General features: G+C 43.1%; 1 protein-coding gene across 1 annotated transcript in view; it reads left to right on the plus strand.

Moving 5' to 3' along the window:
- The window catches only part of LOC111147239 (dynein axonemal heavy chain 11), a 320,049-nt gene that overhangs the window by 203,052 nt on the left and 90,130 nt on the right, over positions 1–26,867 (plus strand). The window contains exons 55-61 of the mRNA XM_022503160.1: positions 3,501–3,662; positions 11,719–11,952; positions 15,860–16,006; positions 21,265–21,378; positions 23,182–23,325; positions 23,954–24,136; positions 26,100–26,201. Coding sequence (XP_022358868.1) covers positions 3,501–3,662; positions 11,719–11,952; positions 15,860–16,006; positions 21,265–21,378; positions 23,182–23,325; positions 23,954–24,136; positions 26,100–26,201 — 1,086 coding nt within the window. The remainder of the gene's footprint in view (positions 1–3,500; positions 3,663–11,718; positions 11,953–15,859; positions 16,007–21,264; positions 21,379–23,181; positions 23,326–23,953; positions 24,137–26,099; positions 26,202–26,867) is intronic.

The following is a 26,867-nucleotide window of genomic DNA, read 5'->3' on the forward strand; positions in this document are numbered from 1 at the left end:
GAGTATTTTCAACCTTAAAAAAGAAAGATATCTTGGGGCGCTTGGGTGGCTCGGTGGGTTAAGCCTCTGTCTTCGGCTCAGGTCATGATCTCAGGGTCCTGGGATCAAGCCCCACATCAAGCTCTCTACTCAGCGGGGAGCCTGCTCCCCACCCCCCCCACTTGTGATCTCTGTCAAATAAATAAATAAAATCTTAAAAAAAAAAAAAAAAAAGAAGGATATCTTGTCATTTGGAACAGCATGGGTAAATCTCGAGGCATTACACAAAGCGAAATAAGCCAGGCAGGGAAAGTGAAAAACTATATGGCATCCCCTCCATGTGGGATATTGCCCGGGGAGTAGGGAAATAAGCACCAGTTGGTAAAAGGGCATAAATTTTCAGTTACAAGATGAGTAAGATCTAGGGATCTACCGCATAATGTGATGACTACAGTTGAAAGCACTGTATTGTGTAATTGAAATGTATTAGGAAAGTAGAACTTAAATGTCCTCAACAACAGTGATAACAGAGAATAAACATATGGGTTGATGGATGTGTAAATTGACGTGATGGGAGAGTTCTTTTACACTGTCTAGGTATATAAAATCATCACGTTGTACACTTGAACTACCTTAGAATTTTGTCAATTATACCACAGTAAACCTGAAAAAGTGAATAAGAGATAACCAAACACCCTTTTTTAAAATCTCTGTTTTTATTTCTTAAAAATCCTCTGCTATTTTAATCTCCTGAAATTAAGAGAAATACAATAGCAAAATTATCCAGGATGATTTTTCCCCATTGTAACATTCCTTGAGGTAACGACTCAAGTTTATTTACCTGTAATTGTGGAAACTTTTTTTTTTTTTTTTAAGTAACACAGCATGGAGTTGATGGAGCTCTATTCATGCTTCAGCAGGTGTGAGGAGGGCTTTCATATATATCAGTATGTTTTCCTGGTGATGCAGGGATGTAACTGTGATCTTTTTTGGAGATGTGGGTAGTTCAGTATAATTAAGAAATGTGCCTGTTCTTACATCATCTGTGAACAGGTTGCAGGGTTGGCATTCCATCCCATGATCACAATAAACATGGAGACCATTTTAGAAAAGAACAGAATAACCACCAATTTCCAGACATTAGGATGGGCTCTCAGAAAAATCTCACATAGGACTACTATCAAGGAAGCTGGACGGCAGGAGAAATTCTGTGCTAGATTTCTAGCAAAACTAGAAATTACTGAGTAATGCATTGGGTCAGTACTTGCACAACTCAAGTTTGGTGTGGTTTTGGCCTTTCCCTTCTTAGGAAGTACTAATAACTGAGCATTTCCTGTAAATTAGTTCTCAAGGCCTGTTTTAAAGGATAGAATTTAGGTTATCCATGATTATCTAATTTATTTAAAATCCTCTCAGTTTTTCATTTTCACTCTCTGTATAGAAAGAGACTAAAATTCTATGGTATTTCACCCACTACAGAAGCACTGAAAATGGTAAGTGTTTCATTTAAATACTCCCATAGAAAATTTTCAACTAGAAGGTTGTAATGGCGGGTGTCTGAGTCACCTGGAGGTCTTGTTGAAAACAGACTGCCAAGCCCCATCCAGAATTTCTGATTCCTTAGGTCTAGATTGGGTCCAAGAATTTGCTTTTCTAACCGGCGCCTCGTAATCCTTTGAGAATCATTGATGTCCTGCTAAACGCCCTCTGCGTAAAATGTAGCTGACATTACGAGGATCCTTATTTAAGCCATAATAAATAACACAGGGAAAGATGTCTTCAGCTGTAAAATTGTAGGGAAGAAAAATAATTCTTTCAATGAGGAATCTGTATTATCTTTCGGTAATGAAGTTATGTCACTATATTAACTCAAAGTATTTTTCCTTGAGGCTTAAACACACATGGTTCAGATACTTTGTTTTCTAACAATTTCCACAGACCTGCTAGTGTGCCAGTAACAAGAAGAGAAATGCAGTAAGTTTAGAAGAGATAGAAATATTTAAGGCCTCAACGGATGCTTTTTTTTCCCCCTTTGCCTTGGCTGTAATTATCTATAAATGAAGCTTCTAAAATTGCCAGGAATGAGAGAGAAATTAGGTGTGGAAACCAAACTTCTAGGACAGAAAGACATATTCAAGTACAGGGAGAAAGGAAAGCTGGTGGGACAAACCTAAGAACTGTGATGGAAGTGAAAAGTCTACGTTGTAACTGAAGTTCATTAACCCAGTACATGCACTCTTAGAGCAATTATGCAGTTTGTAACTAGACTGGCATATAATAAATACATGATCGGTCAGCTTATGTATTGTTAAACATTTTAAATATTAGGATTTAGCTGTCAAGTTTTTCAAGAGCCATAGTATATAAAATAAACATAGTAAAAACACATATTAAATAAGATATTATATGGCTTCCTATATGCTGGAGATTTTTAGGATGTGAATTTTTTAAATGTTCTAAGAAAAAAATACCATGACTTTTGAAAAATCATTTCATTGGTTGCCCCATCTCAAAGGGTTGAGAGACTTCCAAGCTTTGTTTTCTCTCAAGTCTGTGCCATTTCTAAAGAAGAGGAAAGCAGGACGGTTGGCACTTTCACACCTTAGCCCAGCTGGTGTCACTATTACCCCCAGTGTTGTCGAGTCCATGGGAACCTAGGAGAGAAGGGAGAGGAGGAAAGGAGTGCTTCCCGAGCACCTCCTTGTGCTGCCACTTCACATAGGGCGTCTCATCTGAGAGCCGTGTGACCCTCAGAGATGCCCAGACAGGACCCTCAGACCCCCACAGCCCTTCATCGCCCCACACTCAGCTTGTGGACCCCGCCACAGCCCAGCTCATGCACTCCTGCCAAATAGAACCCTTGCATCACGACAGAGAGTATGGAAACATAATCAGATGTAAATTAACTCTTAAATCATCAAATGCACTGAACTTCACTTTTAAACCAGAAACTTAAAATTTTCTCGCTGGAAGCATGTATAAACTGCATCTCTTATTCCCTTGAAAAGGCTAAGAATGCAAGTGGATTTATTTTAAATAAAAACAAAGTAAACTTCAGGATGATACAAATTGTTTTTAAGTAAACGACAAAGTTTTACTGGACCTGATAAATTACAGAATGGAAGGAGACAGTGAAAGTATTGGTATTACTGTATCATGGTGATTTGGTTTGGATATTGGTTTGGATATTTGTTGTCTATAGCTATTCTGTTCCTTGGGTAATAGAAAAGAATACGTTTCTCACTCTTAATGATGATCCAAAATGTTTTTTAAAAGGAAAGGGACCAGCTGGAAGGAAAGTACTCGGCTGTGTTTCTGAGTGTTCGAGAGGGGCAGCCACCTGTGGCAGATTTATCCTTTGGTTAGCAAGGAGGTCATCGTCGATTCCCCCTCTCTAGGGCTTTAGGATAGCTCCATGTCACGCTTAGCTACGCTCCTTGCTTTCATTGTCTACGACTGCGATGTAATTCTTGGCTCACTCCTCACCCTCCCCTTTCTGCCCTGCCCCTGTGTCTCCACAGATCATTCTGTGTTTCTCTCCCGTCGGTCACACGCTGAGAGGGAGAGCTCGGAAGTTCCCAGCCATAGTTAACTGCACGGCTATTGACTGGTTTCATGCGTGGCCGCAGGAGGCTCTGGTCTCAGTCAGCAGGAGGTTCATTGAGGAAACCAAGGGAATTGAGGTATGCCGAGTCAGCCTCTGAATCTCTCTGTCTCTCTGTCTCCCACGCGCGCGCGGTCACGCGCGCACACACACGCATACTCACTTACTTGGACCTCAAGAAAGAAGTAACTTCCACAATACATCTCCTATCCCTTTTATTAGAAATAAGATCATTTTGGTTTCCATTCTATGGAATGTGGTGGTTGACCATTTTGTACCAGGTTGAGATGTCTGTGCCCACAGGCAGCACACGCAGCACACCAATGGTCCCATAGACTGAATCACCTGAAAGCCAGGATCATTACTTCCTTGAATCATAATAGGGTTTGCCGAATACGAATGCTTCAAATCTACAAACAAAAAAGCAGCGACCCATAGTCATGCTGGGCTTGATCTTAACAAAGCAAGGCAATGAATTGTGATATTTTTTCTCATTATGGTATGGTATGGTGAAAAATTAGCCCCATGAATTCAGCAGTCACTAAGTCAAATAATGCATCTGCTTCTTTGTTTTATGGGTTTATGTTCTATAAATTAGGTTTGTCATTTGACTGTAATGAAATTTGCACATCCAATTACATTTTAAAATGGTTGCCTGAGGTTTAAAAAAGCACTTCCAGTGCACTTCCCAACTCAGAGGGGAAAGGAATGCAAACATAAAGGTATCACTGAGGCTTCCTGGAAATGAAAATTTATTGGTATCTCGCGCCTTCATGACTAGATAGCTTGGAAAGGTGGTGGTTGTGGACATTGCCCAGGGCAGTTTGTCTTCTGAGTGCACTGAGTGATACAGCTAGCATGGGTCAGACATGGAAAGTGATTCTCAGAGCCAAGAATAGAATCGGGGCTATGTAAGGAGTGAGGACTGCTTCCCGTTGAAAGTGTCTTGTTAGCAGAGACAACCCCCTTTGACCTCCCTTCATCCCAAGAGCATAACTGTCACTTCTCAAAGAATCCTTTCACATTTTGTTGAATATTGTATCTGTTGATGGCCGGATAGTTAGAAATCTGGGCATGGGGGTGCCTGGGTGGCTCAGTGAGTTAAAGCCTCTGCTTTAGGCTCAGGTCATGATCCCAGGGTCCTGGGATATACTTGCAATCTCTCTGTCAAATAAACAAATAAAATCTTAAAAAAAAAAAAATCTGGGCATGTTTGCACACTTATCTAATTATTTGTGGGTAACTAGTGTTATTGCTTATTTCTTATTTTTATGGATAGCTGTATTGTAATGAGGTTTATTGTCTTTTCTGAAATGTCCATTAATCTACTTAGATGCCGAACTGATATGCGGCACCTAAAACCTGTATATATCATAAAGCCTTCATGACGTTCAAATACTTCTACTTCCTGTCTCCTTTTTTCACACACCTAAAACATTTCTGTAAAGAAATGAAAAAAAGGGGTGCCTGGGTGGCTCAGGCAGCTGAGCATCTGCCTTCAGCCTGGGTCGGGATCCCAGGGTCCTAGGATTGAGCCCCACAGCTCATCTCCCTGCTCAGTGGGGAGCCTGCTTCTCCCTCTCCCTCAGCCTGTCACTCCCCTTGCTGTGCTTGCTCTCTCTTTCTGTCAGATAAGTACAATCTTTTTTAAAAATTAAAAAAAAAAAAAAGATTGTTTCTGTTTCTGGATGTTTTTTCCACATCCAGAAGGTTTTTCTCTTGCCCGTCTTAATACTCAACATTGGATGCACTTCCCCGGACCTTTAAAACAATGGCAACTAGCTTTCTGGCTAAAGAGTGAAAAATAGGAATGTATTATTGGATTTTTTTTTAAAGTGATTTTCACGTTTTCCCGCTAGTTAGGAGGCACTGCATAATGCTTCTTAAATTGGGGGAAAGGGATATCAATTTGTCTTCATGAGTAGGTAAGTGGAATCATAGACACTCCCAGAAGTGGTTAATTTCTGTGTGAGCCCCTGCTTTCCCCCTTCACTGCGTTTTCCTGAAGAGCCAAAGGAGCCCCACTTAAATGGAGGCTTACCACTGGCATCAGATAAAGTCTGCCAGAAATACTTTGTACTTCAAAATCTGAAAACACATTAAATATGACAATTAATAGTGACAGTTATTAAACCACACATTTCTCAAGCTCTCGCCAGGGTCACTGCGCTACTGGAATTATATAGGACCTTGTTTTCTTCTCCTCCTCATTGTGAGAAGGGTGCAAAATACCAATTTATTACAGAATCAGTATGTTCCCTTCATAATTATGTTTTAAACAGTTCATTTGATCCCACGAGGGGTTTGCTGAAGACCAGTGTGCTTCGCAGCTTAATATTAATTTCTCAAAGGGGAGGAACCTAAAGGTAGGAAGTAGCATGGTTTCACTTAGTGTGTTTGGCATGGTGCTTCTTTAAGTTTCTTGCCTTTGCTTCCCTGGTGCAGACTTTGTCCTGCCAAGTCAGGTGCCACTTGACGAACAGCAGGTGAAGCCGAGGGAGCTTTGATCTGCCAGTGACCATTGACATCTGCTGGATGAGGCAGGACTTGCATCCTTTTAGGTCCAGAGCCGTCCTGGCAGGTGCTAGGCTCTATCTCACGGTGTCATGACGCCTCCTATAGGATGCCGATTGTCAAAGAGGAATTTTAAAAGTGCTTAAGCCCCTTGTCTGTTGAGCTGAATGGTGCCTGGGAACAGCTTAGCCAGATGATTTCGTCTCAGTGCCGTGTGCTTATTTAACTTTCCCACCTTCCCGGTGGGTTGCTCAGGAGCAGGAATTATCATTCAGAGTGCAATGTGTCTGTCTTCTTCTAAAAATGTGTGGTGCCTCGTCTGCAGAGGTCAGAAAAAGCTTTTAGATTTTTTGAATGGGCACTAATTCGATCGTTTCCTTAGTTAGAATTTTCAACATCAAGACTGAATGGTAGCTGCATCATTTAGGCCCTTCTCAGTTCTTGACCTTATTTGCTGAAGGTGAGGTAGTTTTCCAAGGTGATCCCCTTTAGCCCCCGAGGAAAGGATTAGTGAAAGGCAAGCAGTGTTGTATGTGTGGACATATGCTCTTCCAGCAGGACGCAACTGGCCCCCAGCAGTGCGCGCTGCCTGTGTGTGAGGAAAGCTTTGCACTACTTTCCTGCTACCTGGTGTTCAACTAAATGACAGCTGGCAGGTGACCACACTCGTTCGACCCTTAAGTATCACCTTGGTGTCAGCATACACTCCTCACGCCTCAGGTTTGGGATTGCAGATGGGGGCATGTGAGGTGAGGAGGGAGAGAAGGAAAGGCGCCCCGGGTATCCCCGGAAAAGGTGGGAGAGACGGGCGTTCGAAGATAGGTGGTGGTGTTGGTTCTTAGCTCAAGGTGAGTAACAGACACCCGGGAGAGCTGGGGCTGAGGAAAGCAGAAATCACCGAAGGGACGTGAAAGGTGAGACTCTGACTGCGGAGTGAGGTTTGCACTGGGAGCCGAGCAAGGCGGAGGACCCGTTCTTTCTGAGCATATCGGCTGCCTGACAAGCTAAAGTTCTCTCTCCTCTGGATACAGCACAACTAAATAATTCCGTAAGTTGAATATCATCAGCTTTTTTCAGTGAAATTCATTAACTTCCCGATGCCTCCGCTTCTTCAATCCAGAGCTTGTGGCAAGATCTGGTAACAGATGAATGCGTATTTTACTAGCATTTGCCGATCCGATCAGGAAAAATGCCCCCTCAAAGGGGAAGGTTACTTTATGGCTGTACGTGAAGACTGATCCCTTCGGTGATTCACTGGTGGGAACAGTGCGAACAGTAGTAAGCGACCCTTTGCTAGGGATAGGTATGTTGGCAGTGTTTTTCCTACTGACTTTGAGCACTGTTTTGTCTTTGAAATACAAATGAGGATTGCTCAATATGAATTTTAAAAGTAGAAAGCCTTGTGCAGTAGAAATTCTGCAAATTTGGGGGCAATCTCCTCCTCCTGAGAAGTACTGTAGTCATTTTAAAAGTCAGGACAGAAGCAAATCCAATCAAATTTATCCTGAAACTGCCTACACCTCTAATCGGCTTAAGCCTCTATTCCGACAGATGAGGAAAGACCCCCGTGGCTGTTAACATCCTCCCCTGTTCTTCAGCCCGCCTTTCCTGTGCATGCACACTAATACACCGTTCATCATGCATTTCTTTCCCTGTGTAGATTAATCAGATGAAGAGCAGAATTGCAAAAAGCAGTAGAATGCCACTTTCCAGAGTTTTTGCGGTTAAGTAAGCTCTAGGAATCCCCTTCACCTTGAAAGAAGGTTCCAGTTACTATAGCTGCCTGTAAACCTGGACTTGGGGTTAAGCCCAAAGTCGAAGTCAGTCGAACGGAGGCATCACTCCCTCCGAATCACAGCTTTGTGGCTTTTCTGGCCTCGCCAGAACCAGCTACAACATCTGCCTTATCCCACTGGCTCTGGGAGGCGTAGCTGGGTTGCCTTTCACCTCTTCGCCCTCGCCTTCCTCAGTTGCTCCTTTCTCTGGATGTTGTGTCAGAGACCAGGGAGGCTACCTTTTCAGTGACTGGAAACTCTTCTTGAAGATGGCTGGCTTAGGCTGGATTTGATATTGCCTTTCGCCTTGGAGAGTAGCCTCTCCAATTAGAGACAAAAATTTAAACACATAAGCAACCTAACAAAATGCACTGGCCAGGCAAAGTAAAAAACAAACAAACAAAACAAAATGGAGACGCCGTTGTGTGGTTCAGGAAACTGCTGGTTGCTGCATTTAACACTCTTGGCATTTAACACTTCCTGTCTAGCGGAAGTCATCTTCCTGGGACCAGCACCAGTGCAGAGGGGCTCATCGACTCTACTTACCACTCTTCTAAGGAGGGATCCTGGGCTTCCCAGGTGAGGGGATGGGGGACTGATATCATGGCACGGGATCACCGATCAGGTAAGGGCCCCCTCAGCCCTTGGATGCCAGAACCCACAGTCTTAAATCCTGTTCGGGACTGGTGAAGAGTAGTTGGACTGTTCTGGAAAAAAGAATACAAGGAAAAGAAGAAAAGAGACAAGACTCAAAGGAGCACCAAAAATCTAATCTTGGATTCTGAGGGCGGGACACAGTGCAGGGAGTGCTGTCCTTTGCCCAGCTACACAGAACTGGGAAGGTACCCCACGTCCCAGGATTCAAACCCAGGATCCCCAGCAGCCTCCAGAATATTTTTTTTCTCGGAAGGAATCAGCATTATGAGGAACTTAGGAGAAGTGCTCAAATGCAGCACTGCTCATTTCACGTATCATTACATTTTCTTTAATAAACCAATTTTACAACCACAGTATCTAATTAGTCTCCATTATTGAGCACCCCCAAAGGAGCTAAAAAGTACAAATAATGGATTCTTAAACCCAGCAGTTTGGAATTACTATAAAATAACAGATATTAAATGTGTGTGGGTTTTTGTATATCACTTAGGCTTCGATAGAGCTGTAGAAAACAAACATAGAAATAATTTCTGAGAACAACTTTCAAGGAAGGGGTGTGGGACATCCTATGTTACAACACGATCCCAAGTTAAACTTAAAGAGTTTTCCTTTCATCTCCATCCTCTCTGGTCCCTCCTTCTCCCTTTCCTGGAATACAGAGCTCCTGAAAGTCCGAATTTAAAAGTACGGACGAATGTAGTCTTGAGACCAGCCACCCGAAGGCAGGTGTGAGATCCCGCAGAACCCAGGGTGTTTGATTTGATTTGGTATCGGCCTCCGGTATTGGTTTTCGTTTGAATTTTGCGGTCCGTCATTTTCAACACCAGGGCCACACTGGGCACTTGCTTTAGGAGTCAGGTGGCTGAGCGGGGGAGGGGGGGCTTGCTGAGGCGACAACTGCCACTGCTTGAGAACCATCACCCGAAATAGCAGACTTGTCTCTGCGTTTACAGGGAGCCCAGCGAGAGAGTCAAAATGAAACCTCATTCATCAACCTCAACAAGCCACATCATGCGTGTATCCATTGACACATCGGCTGCAACATTGTTTTCCGGGGCATCTCAGTGGAAAAATCTTGGATTTATAACCGTGTGATACTGGCACTTTGCTTATTTATATTTTTGCTCTCACCATGATTGGCTGCTGAATGATGACAGAATCAGACCCCCTGGTTTTCCTTAGGGGACCCAATGTAGCAGGAGGGACGGTCTCCGCCTGCATCTCTAGAAACAAAAAATGCAGCCTTGCCTTCCCTTCTCTGCAGCAGCACCAGCAGCCATATCCTCCCTGCACAATGCCCCCCCCCAAAAAAAGAAAACTGGAGATAAATGAATGGCAGAATAAATAATTTATGCTAATGAAATTACTGCAATTAGTAGTTCTACAATGACCCTTTTAAAAGCCACAGCTGTTAATGTCAGGAAGTGCTGTCACTACTGACCTTATCATAAGAGAAAGTGACAAATTGAGAATGCAGGGAAGACCAGTCATCAAAGAGGTCTGTTCTGGAACGATTAGAGTTTTCTGAAAAACAGTGTGAATTACAACCAGCTGCTCCCTGGCTCTGCAAGTCTCCCATGCTGTGCCATTTTGTTAAGCCCGATAACAATAGTTATTTTGCCCCATTGAGACAAGTTGTCTCGGGCCACTTCCAGCTCTCCCGGAAACCACTTCTTCCATCCCAGATTTACAAATGAAACTGTTGTTGGAGAGAGCTTTTCAGGGCAGCCTAAGAGCCTTCTCATAAGGATCATGGTTGGGTAGAGGCCAGGTCCTCCCCCACCAACCCCTGCCCCACTCGAGGAAGGTCGTTCTTGGCCAGGGAAGTATTTATATGTAGAAAGACATGTGCTCGCTTTTGGTTCATTAAAACAAGCTAGGACAGGAATGCATTTCTATCCATGTTTATGTCACAGGGAAGGTCTTTTTAAAAATCCCACAGGGGATCTCATTTCTATGGAGTTCTAGAACTTCTTAGAAGTTTACATTCTGAATTCCCTATTAGGTAACATACACACGTCTCAGATCTAGAGAACAAAGACTACTCAGGATTTGCATCATTCTATATATACCTTTGGCTTTAAAAACATTATTTCAGTTACTGGCGAGGTGGATATCTGGGACACAGGATGATCCTATATATATGTACTGGAAACCCTCTCCCAGATTTTTCATGAGGTGGGAAAGCTAAGTGTTTAGATATTGCTCGGGAGCGGTTGCTTTTCACCAACAAGAACTGGCCTGTCTCCTCTCGAACCCTGTTTGTAATATTAATGGTGCAGGTTGGAAACGCTGCATCCCCAGCCGCTTGTGTGCAATTTTCCCAAAGACGTCTGAGCGTTATTGACAACACTTTGGTAAATTATGTGTGACTTTCCTAAGAGTTGGTGTAGCTCATTTAATTCATATTAATTGATTTTTAGGCTTCCCTTGATTAATTGAACCCGGTTCATCTTGTACAGAATGCAATAAATAATCATTAAAATGAGGGAGATGTGACTCCACAAATTAAAAAGTTAACTACTTCAGAAGTCATAGAGGACAAAACAGAAAGAATGGTATAGTAGGGGGTTCTCTAGTAAACCTTCTAAGGGAAGTTACTTGGGTTTTTTTTGTTTGTTTTCTGTTTTGTTTTGTTTTGTTTTCCAAATGAGAATAGAAATGGTATTTTTCTCTTATGCCTTACCATCCTGTTTGGTTTTTTCTCTTATGCCTTACCATCCTGTTTGTTTCTATAGGGGTTCTTATAAAACTGTATTCTTCAGTTTCAGCTGTGTGTGTCTGTCTGTCTGTCTGTCTGCTACAGTGTAGTTTGAAAGCAACACCAAAAATCCTTGTTAGAGTACTGTATCTCAATTTCTCCATTTTTTTCTTTCACACACTTGATAGATAAAAATCACGTTGTGAATGCTGTGTTTGTGTTATATGTTGGCTTTTGGGTTTGGTATGTAGAGCACATAAAAATCCTTTGCCCTACTTGGCAAAGCTGAATGCTTTATTGTTATCTCTCTAATCCTGTGGCTATCTCTTAAAGATTAACAAGTCTTCCCAGATCCTCCTGTAATTTGTTCTGCTTAAAACAAAACAAAACAAAACAAAAAAACATAATTTTGCTAATTATTTTTTTAAATTGCATTCTTGTCTTAATTTGGGAGAATTACTTATGAATTACAGTGTTTATATTTTCAGCCACTGGACAAAGATTCTATTAGCCTCTTCATGGCCCACGTTCACACCAGCGTGAATGAAATGAGTACCAGGTACTACCAGAATGAGAGAAGACACAACTATACCACCCCAAAGAGTTTTCTAGAACAAATATCACTGTTTAAGAATCTGTTGAAGAAGAAACAAAAAGAGGTCTCCCAGAAGAAAGAGCGCTTGATGAATGGCATCCAAAAGCTAAAAACCACAGCCTCTCAGGTATGATCGGGATGTGTTATTACTGAGTAAAATGTATGCTCTTAAAGTGAAAAAATAGGTAGTTACTTGGAAAGCAGCATTTCAACCCATTTGTATAAGACGCTCAATACTAAAATGTGCAGTTCAGTGACACCAAAACAACACTCCTCATGCTTTCATAATCCAGAAAGGGATTGGCCAGTTCCTCTTTCATGCTGGTTTGGAGAGAACACTTCACTTGTTGGTCTGACTCAGTGCGTAGCTCACTCCCATCTTCTGTCCGCCTGCTTTGGTGCCCTGCGCTCACTGTTAGGAATTCTGTCACACAGCAGTGGAAGGAGGATCCCTTTTGGCCTCAGATTCTCAACCCCCCAGCGAGAGAGTTATTTCCTGTCTGGTGACACAATATGGTTTGCTCTGCTTGAGGTTCCTAAGTGTAGCCATTTTGTCCCACCTTGGTGTCTCATCTCCTTCGGTCATCATTTCTCTTCGAACAAAGTGTCCAGTGTGGCCTTTGTCCTCGATCATAAGGCCCCTGCTACCTTGAAGGACAGTACTCTGAACCTCCAGGAGGAAGTTAGAAGAGAATCCGCAAACCGTGTGTGGGTCTCTACATCTGTCATTTCATTGTAGAAACTATAAACATTTTTATGAAGTTAGTGTTGCTACTACACTTTTTTAGGGAGTTAAAGGCCACGGAACCTGTGAGATTGGAGTTTGAACCCAGATTTGTATTATTCTAAAGCTGTTGTCCATAGCCCCGTGCTGCCTCTGTGACCAGGGGAGAAAAAAATGAGAAAAAGAAAACATGGAGACTTTGGAGACTGGCTCAGCTTGCCCTGAGGCATCGGGGCTCTAGGGATGGAGAAGGAAAAATTCTCCCTGGTGGTCCCTTCCAGGCCAGGAATTCCAGCGGGCTTCTTCAAAGGATTGTCACTTGGTCATAGTCCTCCCCATTTGAAGAGATTGGGCCGGTTTCCTTCCCAGGTGTGTCACGTGGCCTGTCTGTGCCCAGGCTAGAAATAAGCACACGGTGGTGCCTTTGACTCGGAAGGCCTGCCTGGCCACGTCTTCCACGCATTCTGTGGCCAAAGCACCTCCTGCATCCTGTGCCCTTCGTTTCGGAAGCCAGGAATGGCTCTTGGGGAACCACTCACCTATGCTCAATAGTGGATAGGGGAACCACGACTGGGGAAGAGGAGGCAGAGTAAGGAGGTTTCCAGGACAGTTCCTAGAATCAAGTGATGCAAAGAATAGTTGTTGGGAAGCCCCCAAAGAATATATCTGTATTTGTGGATCTTTCCCTTTTCTTTCAAAAGAAAAAACGGGGTATTTTTACTCTGTGTGTGTGCATGTTACCTTACTCTTTGACTCTCTGCCATCTATCACTTTCCTTTTTCTTCTCTCTACTGATCCTTCTACTTCCATTTCACTTAAATCAAGACTCTTTTTCCTAGTGAATACTTGCCTAGGAGTCCAACTGAGCTAGAAGACATTGTGTGCAGGAGATCCTTGTCCCAGAGCATTAATGTCCCTTTGAATAATTTCCCCTGATGGACCTGTTGACTTTGCCCCAGGAAATGGTAGTATTGACTAGACTGAACTGTCATACTGGTGGGGCAGGCCTTGGCAAGGGGAAAAATGGCCTGTGCCGCACTTCAAGTTCCCTTCCCAAACACCAGAGCTGAGAGTATGAAAACAGTGACACCCAATGTGGCAGCATCTCAGCCGCTGGGGGAGACAAAGAGGTGATGGAGAGGAACAAAGAAAGAGATAGACTCTCCGTGGTGTCTGGCAGGCCCAGGGCTGCTTGGGTCTCCTTAGTTCCTCTTGGCTAGAAGGCAGAAAGTCTAAGAAGAAATGTAAAGTTTTAATTGGAGGACTGCTGGTGATTTCTTTTCATTAAGTATTTGTGTAGAGAACGCTCTTAATATCAGCGGAGTGATTAGAAGATTGAGTATCTCCCTAAGACTTTTAAAAATTTCTACTGATTATGGAGGCGCCTGATTATGGTGGCTCTGTTGGTTAAGCGACGGCCTTTGGCTCAGGTCATGATCCCAGGGTCCTGGGATTGAGCCCTGCATCGGGCTCCCTGTTGGCAGGAAGCCTGCTTCTCTCCCCATCCCACTCCCCCTGCTTGTGTTCCCTCTCTTGCTGTCTCTCTCTGCATGTCAATAAATACATAAAATCTTTTAAAAAAATTATACTGATTATAGAAAAAAAGCATAGTTTCTTATGTAGACAATTGGGAAGACTTACAGCATGAGATCAGGTTATATGGGGAACAAAATGCCTTCATATTGGAACATGTGTCCTCTACAGACCTGCCTTAAGTCATTCCCCAGAGGGGAATATCCATGCCATTTGAAATACGTGTCTAAACCTGAGCCCTATTTATTCACTGCAGTAAAGCCATAAATTCCTGTTAGAGCCCCATCTCCCCTCTCTGGATGTCCGCTTAGGTCATCATAGATAGCCTCACGGCCTTTCTTCATAGATAAGGCTTCGCTTCCAGAACTTGAGTCATTGGATATTTCAGACCTAACAGCCTCCTTAGAAACTGAAATCAGGGCTTGAAATCACCATTTCCTCCTAGTGTCTTGGATGACTCTTGATTTTAGTCTAATATAGGGTGTGTTTCACATGGATAAAAAGAACAGACAAGCAAATGTCACTATACATGATCACCCTGAGTTCTCAGAGAGGCTTAAAAAACATAATTCTTAGCTTAACCTGCAGTAAATCGTACAGGTAACAGTAATAGTAGTGATCATGTCATTTAGGCAGAGGGCAAGTGGGCTGTGTTGAGGTGGGGGTCACAAGAGTTCTGGGCTGCGGTAGTGAGATGTTGTTCCCCAAGAGGAAGCCACTGACGGGCCTTGAGCCATTGCGTCAACATAAGTGATGATGGTTATTCTTGGCCTCTATGAGTTTTTAAACATAACAACCTACTTCTGGAAAATAAGTAGAATAAAGAGTTGGTTATCACGGTATATAAAGCTGCTCTCGTGTGTCTCTGAGAGCTGCATCACATTTGTTTTCCAGCACTTCTGCTTTTCTTTACACGATCCACCCACTTAGGAACCTTGTGGTACCTTCTGAACCTCGTGAACACCCAACTGAAAGGGCAAAATCATTCTTTAGAGCAAATTAGTTTGTTGGTGCCTCAGAAAGAGCTGAGTTCCTCAGAAGCTGAGGGAGGCTGTTAAGTTGGGGAGCCGAGAGGAGGAATGCCCATTGAGAATGCTCGCTGGGCTTTGCACACCCCTCCCAGTCCCCATGGGCCACCCGTGGTTCGCGTTTCAGTAGTAGGTACTAAGTTGAATGTTGTATGAGGTGGAAGAAGTTAAGAGGACCGTGTCTTATTTTGTGGGAAGAGATGAGACCTGTCTGTGGGCATTTCCATCAAAGTAACGTTAAATAAACGGAAAGTAAACTAACTGCCAGGCCGTACTGATGCCTTCGCCTTGTCTGAGCCTTTAGTGACGTTCTGGGGGAGAGCAGCTGGGAGCTCCTCCAGCTTGTCTTCCCGTCAGGTCTCCCTATGGCCTCTGCTGCCTTGAGCCTGGGCTTCCCAGGGCCGGAAAACCCGGGGGTGTGAGTGACATGTGCTCAGGGGACAAGTGCTCCAATGGGGATGGCTGTTGGCGCTTTCCTGACTACGGAGACTGGGTGGAGAGGATAAATGCCTAGTTGGTGCTGACAGAAATGACATTTTTTCAGAAAAACCCCTGGAAAGCATGATTCTTGGTGTTCCTATATGGGAGGGAGATAGGTCTGCATTTTAACTTAAGTCAGAGGAGGGAAAGAAAGAGGGAAAAGAGGCAGACTGGTAGGGATCCATGCACTCCTTTCACAGAAAGTAAGCCGTGTCTGCTGTTTGCTGTTACTGAGGGGAACTGCTCCCACATGCTGACTTTGCCTTCAGGTGGCAGATCTGAAAGCCCGCCTGGCCTCCCAGGAAGCTGAGCTGCGACTGAGGAGTCAGGATGCCGAAGCTCTGATCACAAAGATGGGGCTCCAGACGGAGAAAGTGAGCCGGGAAAAGGCCATTGCTGACGCTGAGGAGCGAAAGGTCAGGCTAATGCCACCATTAGAGTGCTGAGCTATATTTAGCACAAAATAAACCTCTGTAGGTGAACAATTTTGAACAACTTCCTCTCCAGGGAGCATAAAATCTGAGGAATTATTATAGTTACACATGTAACAGCATCTCACACCATGATTACCACTTGACCTTTCTTTACATTATGCATTTTCCCACCCTTTTAGCTCTTTTAATGATACGAAAGAACAATAAATACTGAGCTCATTCAAGCATATAATGGATGTGGATCTTGAACATCAGGCCTATTTGTAATACAGTAAAGGTCATGAAGTCACCTCTGAGGTTTCTAAAGGTTTCCGGTTTTTAGGCAAATTGAACAACTCAATTGTTAACAAAGCCCATTCCGTCACTTTGCAGGATGGTTTTTCAAATTTTTTCATTTTAATAATATAACTTGAGTTTATTATGAAATCCTAAGCCAAATTTGTTCTTTTTGACTCGATTGAGGCCCTGGTGTTTTGTATTTCATTTTACTGTTGGAAACAATGACTTCTAAGATGATATAGGTTCTGCTTTCTTTATGCCTGGGTTACTGGCAATTCTGAAATAAATATAACTTCTTTGTCCTCTTCTTTTACCAGGACTTTGGCCACAAAAGGGAGGTATTTCATTTTTAGGTGTCTTATTTGTTTGAAAATTGAATACGTTTGTTTGAGACATATTCTTTCATTTTAGACAAAAGATTATAGCCGGGGCTTAGTTGATGAAAAAATATAAATTATGACCACACTTAGAGCCATTGAATCAGTAGGTTTTATATCATTATTCTTCTGTTTTTATGATGCCGGAAAGACTTGAGCTTTCCAGTAGAGTTGCCATTCATTCTTTAGTTGTTCTTCCCTTTTTTCTAATAGGTATTAAGCATGTTGATGTCTTGCTTCCACAACTAAAGGGTTGAAATGTACACTGAAAGTCAGAATGCTGAACGATTGTTTTTTGGGGTGTTTTTTTTTTTTTAAACCTTGTTTTTAAGTTGAAGATAAGCTACATTTGACATGGCTGATGGGCCTATAATTCCTAATTCTGGCAATAACTGTTTCCATTGAGTTTCAGATAAGCAGAGGATGTCCTTAAAAGTGTATTATGTTAAGCGATTATGTATCACATTATGATGTGATTATCATGAGCCATTTCCACCCAAGGGGTATTTTTCAAGCATTACATATATGATGATCTAGTAATTGTTCTATTACAACCTATCTCTACAAATACCTTTTAGAGATCTTAAAATGCTCCAGAGGTATTTTCACATCTTGCATGTGAATTTCTAAGGCAAAATCATCCTTGCAAAGAAGGGAAAAAAATGTTTTAGCAAATGTTTTGGCGTACTCATCTGACTGGTTGTTTTACGAAGTTCTTCAAACATGAAAAGACACGTACTGTTTTTTTAAAGATTTAATTTATTTGACAAAGAGAGCATAAGCATAGGGAGTGGAAGGCAGAAGGAGAAGGAGAAGCAGGTTCCCTGCTGAGTGGGGAGCCTCATATGGGGCTTGATTCCATGACCCTGGGATCATGACCTGAGCTCATGGCAGGTGCTTAACTGACTGAGCCACCCAGTTGCCCCAACACATACTAATTTTATATCTAATCTATACCAAGAAATAAAAATACTTTCACTTTACCCATCATGCACAATTTAATTATCAATAACAAATACTAAGCAGCTTTTTTTGCCTGGCAGTCTTCTAGGCCCTTGAGCGTGGATGACAAACAAGGCACCCTCATGTAGCTTCCATTATAATGGAAAAGACTGGCAGGAGACAAAGTGACAAGATAATTTGGGTTAGTGATAAGGGGTAAGATAAAAATCAAATTGAAGCAATGGTGGAGTGAATTTTTAAAATTGATTGGTCATGGAAGGAGTATATTGAGTATATATCGAGTCAAGGAACTAATTAATATTGAATATGTGCTATGGTTTCACATTTTTCTTATGTTCAGCAATGTACCAGATTGTATGCAATTATTAAATGGGTATATGTGAGCACTGTGACCCTATGAAGTTGGGATCTCAAGGCTTAATGCACGAGAATTTATTAAGAAGTACATTGCCATATTTAACACGACGAAGCAGATAGCGACTGCCTCTTGCCATCCCCTGTAGAGCGGCGGCCGCTCTGTGTTCCTTCGGATTCATGAAACAGTCAAGAGCCATTCAAACCGCTGACATGACCAGCAGGGACCAAGCAACACGAGCACCATGAAGCCTATGAAAACTAGTTCTTGCAGCTTCGTTTGACTTACCAGTTCCAAATTCTACAGGTCCTCGGATCCCTTTCACGCTGCTTTCTTTGTTGAGTTGAGTGTAAGCCTCATGAGTTAAAGTACCTTCCACGTTGCAAGGCTAATATAATCTCCTCAAAAGCTGCACATCCTCCTTGATTTGGAGAGGTCTTCTGTTGTTTTGTCTGTCTTTTTGAAATGTGGGAATGGCTGGATTTTGAAGGCTCATCTGGGATTTCCTAGGGTCCAAAGGCAGATAAGAGCAGTGTGTTAGCTTGCTCGGGCTTCCGCAACAAAATGCCACAGACTGCACGGCTTCAACCGCAGGAATTTATTTTCTCACAATTCTGGAGGCTGGAAGTCCAAGATTAGGAGGCAGGTTTGTTTCTCTCTCTCCCCTTGGAGAAAACTCTCAAGGACAGGCCTCTCTCTTGGCTTGTAGATGGCCACCTTCTCACTGTCTTCACATGGTCTTTCCTCTGTGCACACAGCATGGTGTCCCTCGTACCTGTCCAGAGTGCCTCCTCTTAAAAGGACACCCACTAGACTGGACTGGGGCCCATTCTCATAGGCTCATTTTAACTTAATCACCACTTTAAAAGGCCTGTCTCCAAATACAGTCATATTCTGAGGTGCTGGGGTGAGGGCTATACCATATGCGTTTTTAGATGAACATCCTTCAGCTCATAATTAAGTCATTATTGGTACTTAGTTCTCTGTGAGCATCGCTAAATTTCACGAACCATTTGCAGGGAGCTTTTGACAAATAGCAAAAAAGGAATGCGTAACCAAGAATGAGAGTAACCAATACTCTCCTTTAACAGACAGCAGTCAAGAAAAGATGACATTCCAAGTGACCTGTGTCGTTCTTCCCTGCTGCCCCAAGTTGAACCTTGCTGACCACTCACTACCCAGGAGCCATGGGGCAGAGGAAATTGCACAGAGACTTACCAGGTCACTAAGATACACAGCATTTTCCCCACTCCACTACCATTGCCCCTGAAATATATAAATGATCATACCTTAGAATTTGAATAGGTAGGAGGAGTTAAATGTTAGTCCTCTGTAGAACTCCGAGTGTCCTAACTTTGGCTCTGGGTTCAGTCCCCATGGTGATTGTGGTATAGGATCTGTGAACAAAACTGTGCAGAGGAGATTGGGAATAAGAAATAAGTTGACCAACCTAGGGTTTTTTGTTTTTTTTTCATTTTCATTTGTGGAGTTTTGTTAATGTTCAAGATCACTCTGGTTAAAAAGATAAGCCAAAAGAATAATACTCCAGGTACAGTAAGGGAGTCAGATGGAGAACAGCAACACCCAGTCTCATCGAAACAGCCCTCAAAAGAAATACTGTCCTAGTACTAATACTCTGTGATCTTGAGACCAACTTAAAATGATGCTATTATAAATAGTAGCAAATAACATTTATAGACTGAATGCATCCTTATGGAAGGTAAGTAACCCTGAGGTATGAACTCACTTACTCTCCTCTCCACTCCCTTTTATTTGCGGTGGTGGCCTCTAGCATACCAACAGTGTCCTGGTCTTACAGTTTTTGTGGTCCATTCTTGGCAGTTCTGAGGGGTTTGGAGTGATTCTCATTAAGCATGCAGGGTTTTCTTATTTACTTAACGGTAGCTGTGCGCAGATTGGCAGGAGATCACATCTCTACCCTGAACCAATTATGTTCATAAAAGCTACAGTACACAGTATACAGCAAAATAATGGTTAATCAGAAGAATGGCAATTACCGCTAATAAAGCTGTACTAGACAACGTAATTTGTTGTAAGCACTGTTAAATTTATGGTAGAGTTAAACCTGTTCATTCCAAACACAGCTGAGGAAATGCCCTTTTGTTCACATGTTACCTGCCCTGGTCACTGCCCCTGAAAGCCGGGCCCCCTGGAGACTGGACCCTGGTGCCTGGTGCCACAGATTTAAAACTCCAGTTTCTGCCAAGGATCAAAATTGACTCTTCCTGGGCATTTGATTTGTATACATGTCTTACGGGGAAGAGGAGGGTAAAAACTCCAAAGCTTCTCATTTGGTCCTGGTTCAGGTTTACCAGCATGGCTTCCCTCTGGGCAAACCATCGGTGCTCACCTCAGGAGGCTGAAGCCGCCCCCTCTCTGGAGTGTGAAGGGAGCTGCTGGGCCCTCACCAGTGGGGTGCACATCAGTGTGGTTGTTGCCTTGCCAAAGACAGAACTGGGCTCTCCTAGCTTTCATTTCTTGCCAGCTCCTCAGAGACACCAGTACTTAGTCTTTACTAAGATTAGATCTGTGGTTAAGAACACACAGAAAAGGACGCCTGAGTGGCTCAGTGGGTTAAAGCCTCTGCCTTCGGCTCAGGTCATGATCCCGGGGTCCTGGGATCAAGCCCCACGTTGGGCTTTCTGCCCGGCAGGGAGCCTGCTTCCTCCTCTCTCTCTGCCTACCTCTCTGCCTACTTGTGATCTCTGTCTGTCAAATAAATAAATAATCTTAAAAAAAAAAAAAAAGAACACACAGAAAGAACAGTACTTCTAGTCAGTTGAACCAAAAAATCCTTCCCTCTTTGCCTAAAGAATAGCCAATGTGGCTTTCGGGCAAATGTAAACAAAAATCAGAGATTTCTAGCAATAATATTTTCTGCCTATGTTACTGAGCCAACTTGGATTTCCCCTTGTCCAGGACACTCCCAAAAAGAAAATGGAAGAGCATAGGAATCGCTCCATCTTGAAATTATTAGCACCTTAAAATTGGAACCCTTCTTGGGGCACTTCAGTATTTGAGTTCATTTGAGTTGGGGTGTGTGTGTATTCGGCGCATATACAAAGCTTCGTGTGTACACGGTGCCTGAGAGAAATTGGTCCTTAGGACAAACTCCTCACCTGTTGAAAATAGAGACGAAAGGATTACTGAGTCAGTGCCTCTGAGTTGGCCTGTGGTGTTCAGTAGCGAGATCCAAGGTGACAATGTGTGTTTGTGGGTTTGTGTGCTTTTTCCTCTCTGTTTAGGTGACAACCATTCAGACGGAAGTGTCCCAGAAACAGAGAGAGTGTGAGGCTGACGTGCTCAAGGCTGAGCCTGCGCTCGTGGCGGCAACAGCTGCACTCGACACGCTCAACAGGGTAAAGACCGTTACCTGGCTCATGGGATTCCGCCACATGGTATTTAAAGGTTCTCAGGGTCTGGATAATTGAACTCAAAGTGGATTCCGTGCAACCAAGGTTTTGTTTGTTTGTTTGTTTGTTTGTTTGTTTTTGAAAGGAACGTGAGTCCCATAAAATATTAAAGTGGGAACAAGCATTTAAGGTCATCCTTAATAGTGTGGCTTCCTTTCCCATCCAGGACTCTGTCCTTCTGCACCCCGACAAGCAGTCTCCTTCTGAATACTTCCAATCCCATGGGATTTCTGCTTTCATGAGAGGCAGCTCTATTGTTAGCAGCTGGATTCGTACCAAATCTGGTTGTTCACATTGTGTGTTAAGAACTGAGTGCATACTCTTTATTTCCTGTGGATATAAGAAGGGGGCATTAATGAGAGATCCTCATGAAAAGAACAATGCGCTAGAGATGGAGATACCTAGGTTTGGCCCACATCATTTTTCCTGGCTTCAGCTTATTAGCAAAACCTCATTGAGCATTCGAATTCCCCTAAGAGAAAATAATGTGTAGTAGTCAGAAGGATATTGTAAGGAAAAATGGAATTGTGGGCACTGTTATTTCAGGAATCCGCAGCTCGTTTTATACTCAGGTTCCACTAGGCCTCTGGGGAGAACCCTGGGGAATTACCAGGCCTGAGGTTCTTTTTTTTTTTTTCTTTTTTTTTTTTTTTAAGATTTTGTTTATTATTTGTCAGAGAGAGGGAGAGAGAGCGAGCACAGGCAGACAGAATGGCAGGCAGAGGCAGAGGGAGAAGCAGGCTCCCCGATGAGCAAGGAGCCCGATGTGGGACTCGATCCCAGGATGCTGGGATCATGACCTGAGCCGAAGGCAGCTGCTCAACCAACTGAACCACCCAGGCGTCCCCAGGCCTGAGGTTCTTAAGATTCAATCGCAAAGAGTAAAGGATCCAGACTGCAGCTGCCCTTCACAAAAATCATTCAAGTCCTTTTTCTTTTTCTTTCCTTTTTTTTTTTTTTTTTTTATATTTTATTTGAGAAAGAGAAAGCGAGAAACAGAGCATGCTCAGAGGGGGAGGGACAAAGGGAGAAGCACCGGGTTGAACATCTGGTAGGTTTTATAAGCAAGAGTATATTAGGTAGCTCATGACATGTTACAGGAAGTATCTAGTTTTGTAAATCCTGTCTCATGAACTTACATCTACTGCTCATAGATAGTAATTCCCGCCTCAAAGTATTTGCCTTAACACCAGTAGTTCATACCAACATTAATACCAATGTGGGGTAAATCAAGATTTTAACCAGAGGAGTTTAGGGAGTTGTACAGAGAGTAGGTTCAGCTTATATGGGCACATTCTCAGTTGAGAGTCAACACAGTATAATCAAAGAGGTTTTTTGTGCAGGAAAACAAAAACCAAGAGACTCAACTAAGGGATGATGTTTCTGGAAGGGGCCTGGTTAAAATGCAGATATATTACATAGGTAGGATAGAACCCATAAACACATTAAAGACTTTGTGTATAAAATTCCCTGGTCTGGGCGAGCCAGGCTCTTCAGATGGAATGGTGTATCAGATGGAGAATTTTTTGGAAGTGAAAAAAGACCAGTGCAATTTCCAGAGTATCAGAAAAGTGTCTGGTGAGAACCTAACCTCCTGGGGTCCCAAGATGGTGTCACTGGGCCGCAAAGACTGCCAAACAGAGACTAGCGGGACAAGGAGAGGGAGGAGGCCCTGACGACCAGCTTGCTAACTTCACAGCTCTTCCCCAGCCCTGCCCCACTCTTCAGTGTGGCTCTGCTTTTCTTCAGGTCAATCTCACTGAGCTGAAAGCCTTTCCCAACCCACCGAATGCTGTTACCAACGTTACCGCGGCTGTGATGGTCCTCCTGGCTCCCTGGGGCAGAGTGCCTAAAGACCGGAGTTGGAAAGCAGCTAAAGTCTTCATGGGAAAGGTATCAGATAGCCTGGCAAGAGGAACATCCCTGCAGTTTCTCTTCTTAGTCCCATGGTTCTACTTGACAGCAAACGATGTTCAAACCAAAGGAGATCATCATTGCATTCGTCAATGTAATCGACCATTGACCACGTCTGCTCTAGACTTACAGTTTTTGTTTGCCAGGTTGGAGGTTAGCTTGGGCTCACAGCATACCTAAGTCAACACTAGCAGCACTCGGAAGGTTGCTAATTATTTGCAAAATTATGAAAGCGGTTAAGTGTGGGAGGGAGAAAATTACATGGATTTCTTATGCTGGAAAAATGGTACTAATGCACAAGAAGATGAGGCAGAGGGGCTTTTGGTAGGTGTTTTTCCTTTTCTTTTCTGTCTTTTCTTCAAAATGTGAATGCCTCCTGTGCAGGGACTGAATATTTTACCCTGGGATAGAAGAGATTTTGAAAGTGTCCATTGCTAATTCTCACTTCATACCATAAAGACTGAACAAGTCAAACAGTAGGATAAATGCAGCTTGCCAATTTTGCCTTTGTGTGATGTGAGTCCTAAAAGCTGGTTTTAACTTTTGATCTTGGAATTTTCTCTGCAGCCAAAATAGGTTCATTGCAATCAGTCCTTTTGCTTTACAGGTTGATGACTTTTTGCAAGCGTTAATTAACTATGACAAAGAGCACATTCCAGAGAACTGTCTAAAAGTAGTAAAAGAGCAGTATTTGAAAGACCCAGAGTTCAATCCAAGCCTGATTCGGACCAAATCCTTTGCAGCAGCTGGTCTATGTGCTTGGGTCATCAACATCGTGAAGTTCTACGAGGTATCAGTCTTACTCCGCTGGGCTACAGCCGTTACTCACAAAGACCATCAGGATACTAATTTTTATGGTGGCAAAAAAAAGGAAAATAGTGTGAAGTTTAATTACCTGGATAAGATGAAGTTCTCAGAGTGAGATCTGAAAATGTCAGACTAAACAAGAGGTCTACTCAGGAAGATATTTGAAATGTTTGAAACTAACTTTCTTTTAGGATAGAGTGATCAGCTATTGTAGATCAAATAGCAGTTAATTTGATTAGATTAGATTAAAAACTTGCTGATAGATTAATTATATTTCTTAATGTTAAAATATTAATTTTGTGGGGTGCCTGAGTGGCTCATCAGTGAAGCATCTGCCTTCAGCTCAGGTCATGATCTCTGGGTCCTGGGATTAAGCCCCACGTCAGGCTCTGCACTCAGCAGGGAGTCTGTTTCTCTCTCTCACTCTACCTCTGTGTGCTCTCTTGCTCTCTCTCAAATCTTTTTTAAAAAAAATTTTTTAAAGATTTTATTTATTTATTTGACAGATAGAGATCACAAGTAGGCAGAGAGGCAGGCAGAGAGAGAGGAGGAAGCAGGTTCCCTGCTGAGCAGAGAGCCAGATGTGGGGCTCAATCCCAGGACCCTGGGATCATGACCTGAGCCGAAGGCAGAGGCTTTAACCCGCTGAGCCAACTAGGCGCTCCTAAAAATTTTAAAAATAAAATAGATACTAATTTTACATTGACTCGAAACAACCGCAGGTCTTAATTCATGTTTCAACTTGGTGCCTATGCTCAATGCAGGAATTGACACCATCTATTGTAGACTTAATGAGATGAGGAAATAGATCCTCCCACTTTTTTTTGCTTTAGTATTTTAACGACAAATACACTTGTGACCATATTACGGTCTAATCCAAAAGTTTGTATTTTCAGACAGCATAGAGAGCAATGATCATTTCAATTATCAGGTACTTAGCACCTGCCATTTGTCTTGCCAGCACTTTGCAGAAGGCTGGATGTAAAAAGGGAACAGTGTATGGCCCTTGACTTGGAAGAACCATCTCATTTTTTTTTTTCTTGGAAGGTTATATGTTATATTCAAAAATAGAATTACAGAGGAAATACCAAGTGTAATCAACGGCAGTCCCAAAATGATTTTTGTAAAACCAGGTTATATAACCTTTATGTCGGGGCCCTATGAAGGGGACTCACAGGAATAGGACCCCATTGGTCTGTCTCTTCAGGGGAAGCCTCTATCGAGCAAGCATTTGGACAGATGGTAGTTGACATATCGCCTCTCTCCCTGAGAAAATGTCTGACCCCTGTGCTCTCTTTGCACCATAGGTGGAAAAATGAGCACGGAGCTAGACTGTGGCTGTGTTCTGTGTGGTTTTACTTTAGAAGAGAAAAGAAAATGTCACTTCCTTCCTCTCTTGCTAACAGGGAAGAAAGTGGGTACCCCACGTTCTCAAACCACCTGTTCAAGTAACATACCCTGAAGTTGGCAGGGACTTGGAGAGTGGAAGTGCGGTTAACACTGGGAGGCTATCTCCCACGGTCCTTCCTGGGTTCAGAGAATTTCTCCACACATGTTTTCTGCCTTAAAATCAAAACTTGGTCCCCGCTTGAACTATAGTTCCTGCCTACTGCAATTTCTAATGAAAGGAAGATTGTCTCCAAATTTTAGGACATACTTACGGTACCATCTGAATGTTGTTTATTGTCTATAGCACTTTAGGCAAGGATGTGTGACTCTCCTGTCTGGAAGCAATGACTCAGTCATGAACAACCAGACAGAACTAGGAAGGCCGTGTCACTTTTGGCTCTGCCATTGAGTAGGGCCATGGCTAAGAAATAAAACCCAAGTAGCCAGGTGAGATGGGAGTTTTAATGATAAAGTTTCGCTGAGATGTAGGGTTGAATGATTATGTGTCCTCTTTTCCTCTCCCTACCCCATGAGTTAAACCCCATATGGATTTTCAGGTCTACTGTGACGTGGAGCCCAAACGGCAAGCGTTAGCCCAAGCCAACTTCGAATTGGCTGCAGCTACTGAAAAACTCGAGGCTATCAGGAAAAAGCTTGAGGTGAGTGCAAAACGCATCACTGAAGAAGAGATGGTAGCCCACCCCCAGACAGGGTCACGTCTGAGTCCACGCAAGCATAAAGGAGCCTGAGCTTTCCTCCATACACTCATTTGCCTACTCGTTCAGCAGATACTCCTTGTCTGCTACGTGCTAGACCCTGACCTGAAAAAGTAGAAACGTGGATGGTTTCTGCCCATTAAAAATCCTTCCTGGCCTGGGAGCAGAAGGAGCAGCGTAGCACAAGGTGATTCAAGGCAAGGACCCTGGAGCCAGACTGCCTGGGCAGATATCCCAGCTCCAGGATGTACGATTTCACCCCTCGAGACTTAGCTCCCCTCTCCAAGCCTCTGTTGGCTCATCTGTGTAATCAGCATTATAACAGCATATACTTTTTAGGTAGGACTATAAGGATTAAATGAGAGCAATTCATATTCAGAATTTAGTGTGAAACTGGGCACATGGTAAGTGCTTAGAGAACATCAGCTACAAATATGGTCATTGTTACTCTTCTACAACTATGCACCCGGTCGTTCCAGCCCGGTGTTGTAAGTACATTTGTGACTGTGTGTCTCTGTGAGGGGGCACCAAAAGAAGATCGTTTCTGGAGAAATTAGAGAAAATTTCATAAGGAAGCTGTACTTGGCACGGGCTTCAAAAGTTTCCTAG

This window comes from Enhydra lutris, unplaced genomic scaffold, assembly GCF_002288905.1.
Source record: "Enhydra lutris kenyoni isolate GAN:26980312 unplaced genomic scaffold, ASM228890v2 scaffoldscaffold16, whole genome shotgun sequence".
Classification (NCBI taxonomy): Eukaryota; Metazoa; Chordata; class Mammalia; order Carnivora; family Mustelidae; genus Enhydra; species Enhydra lutris.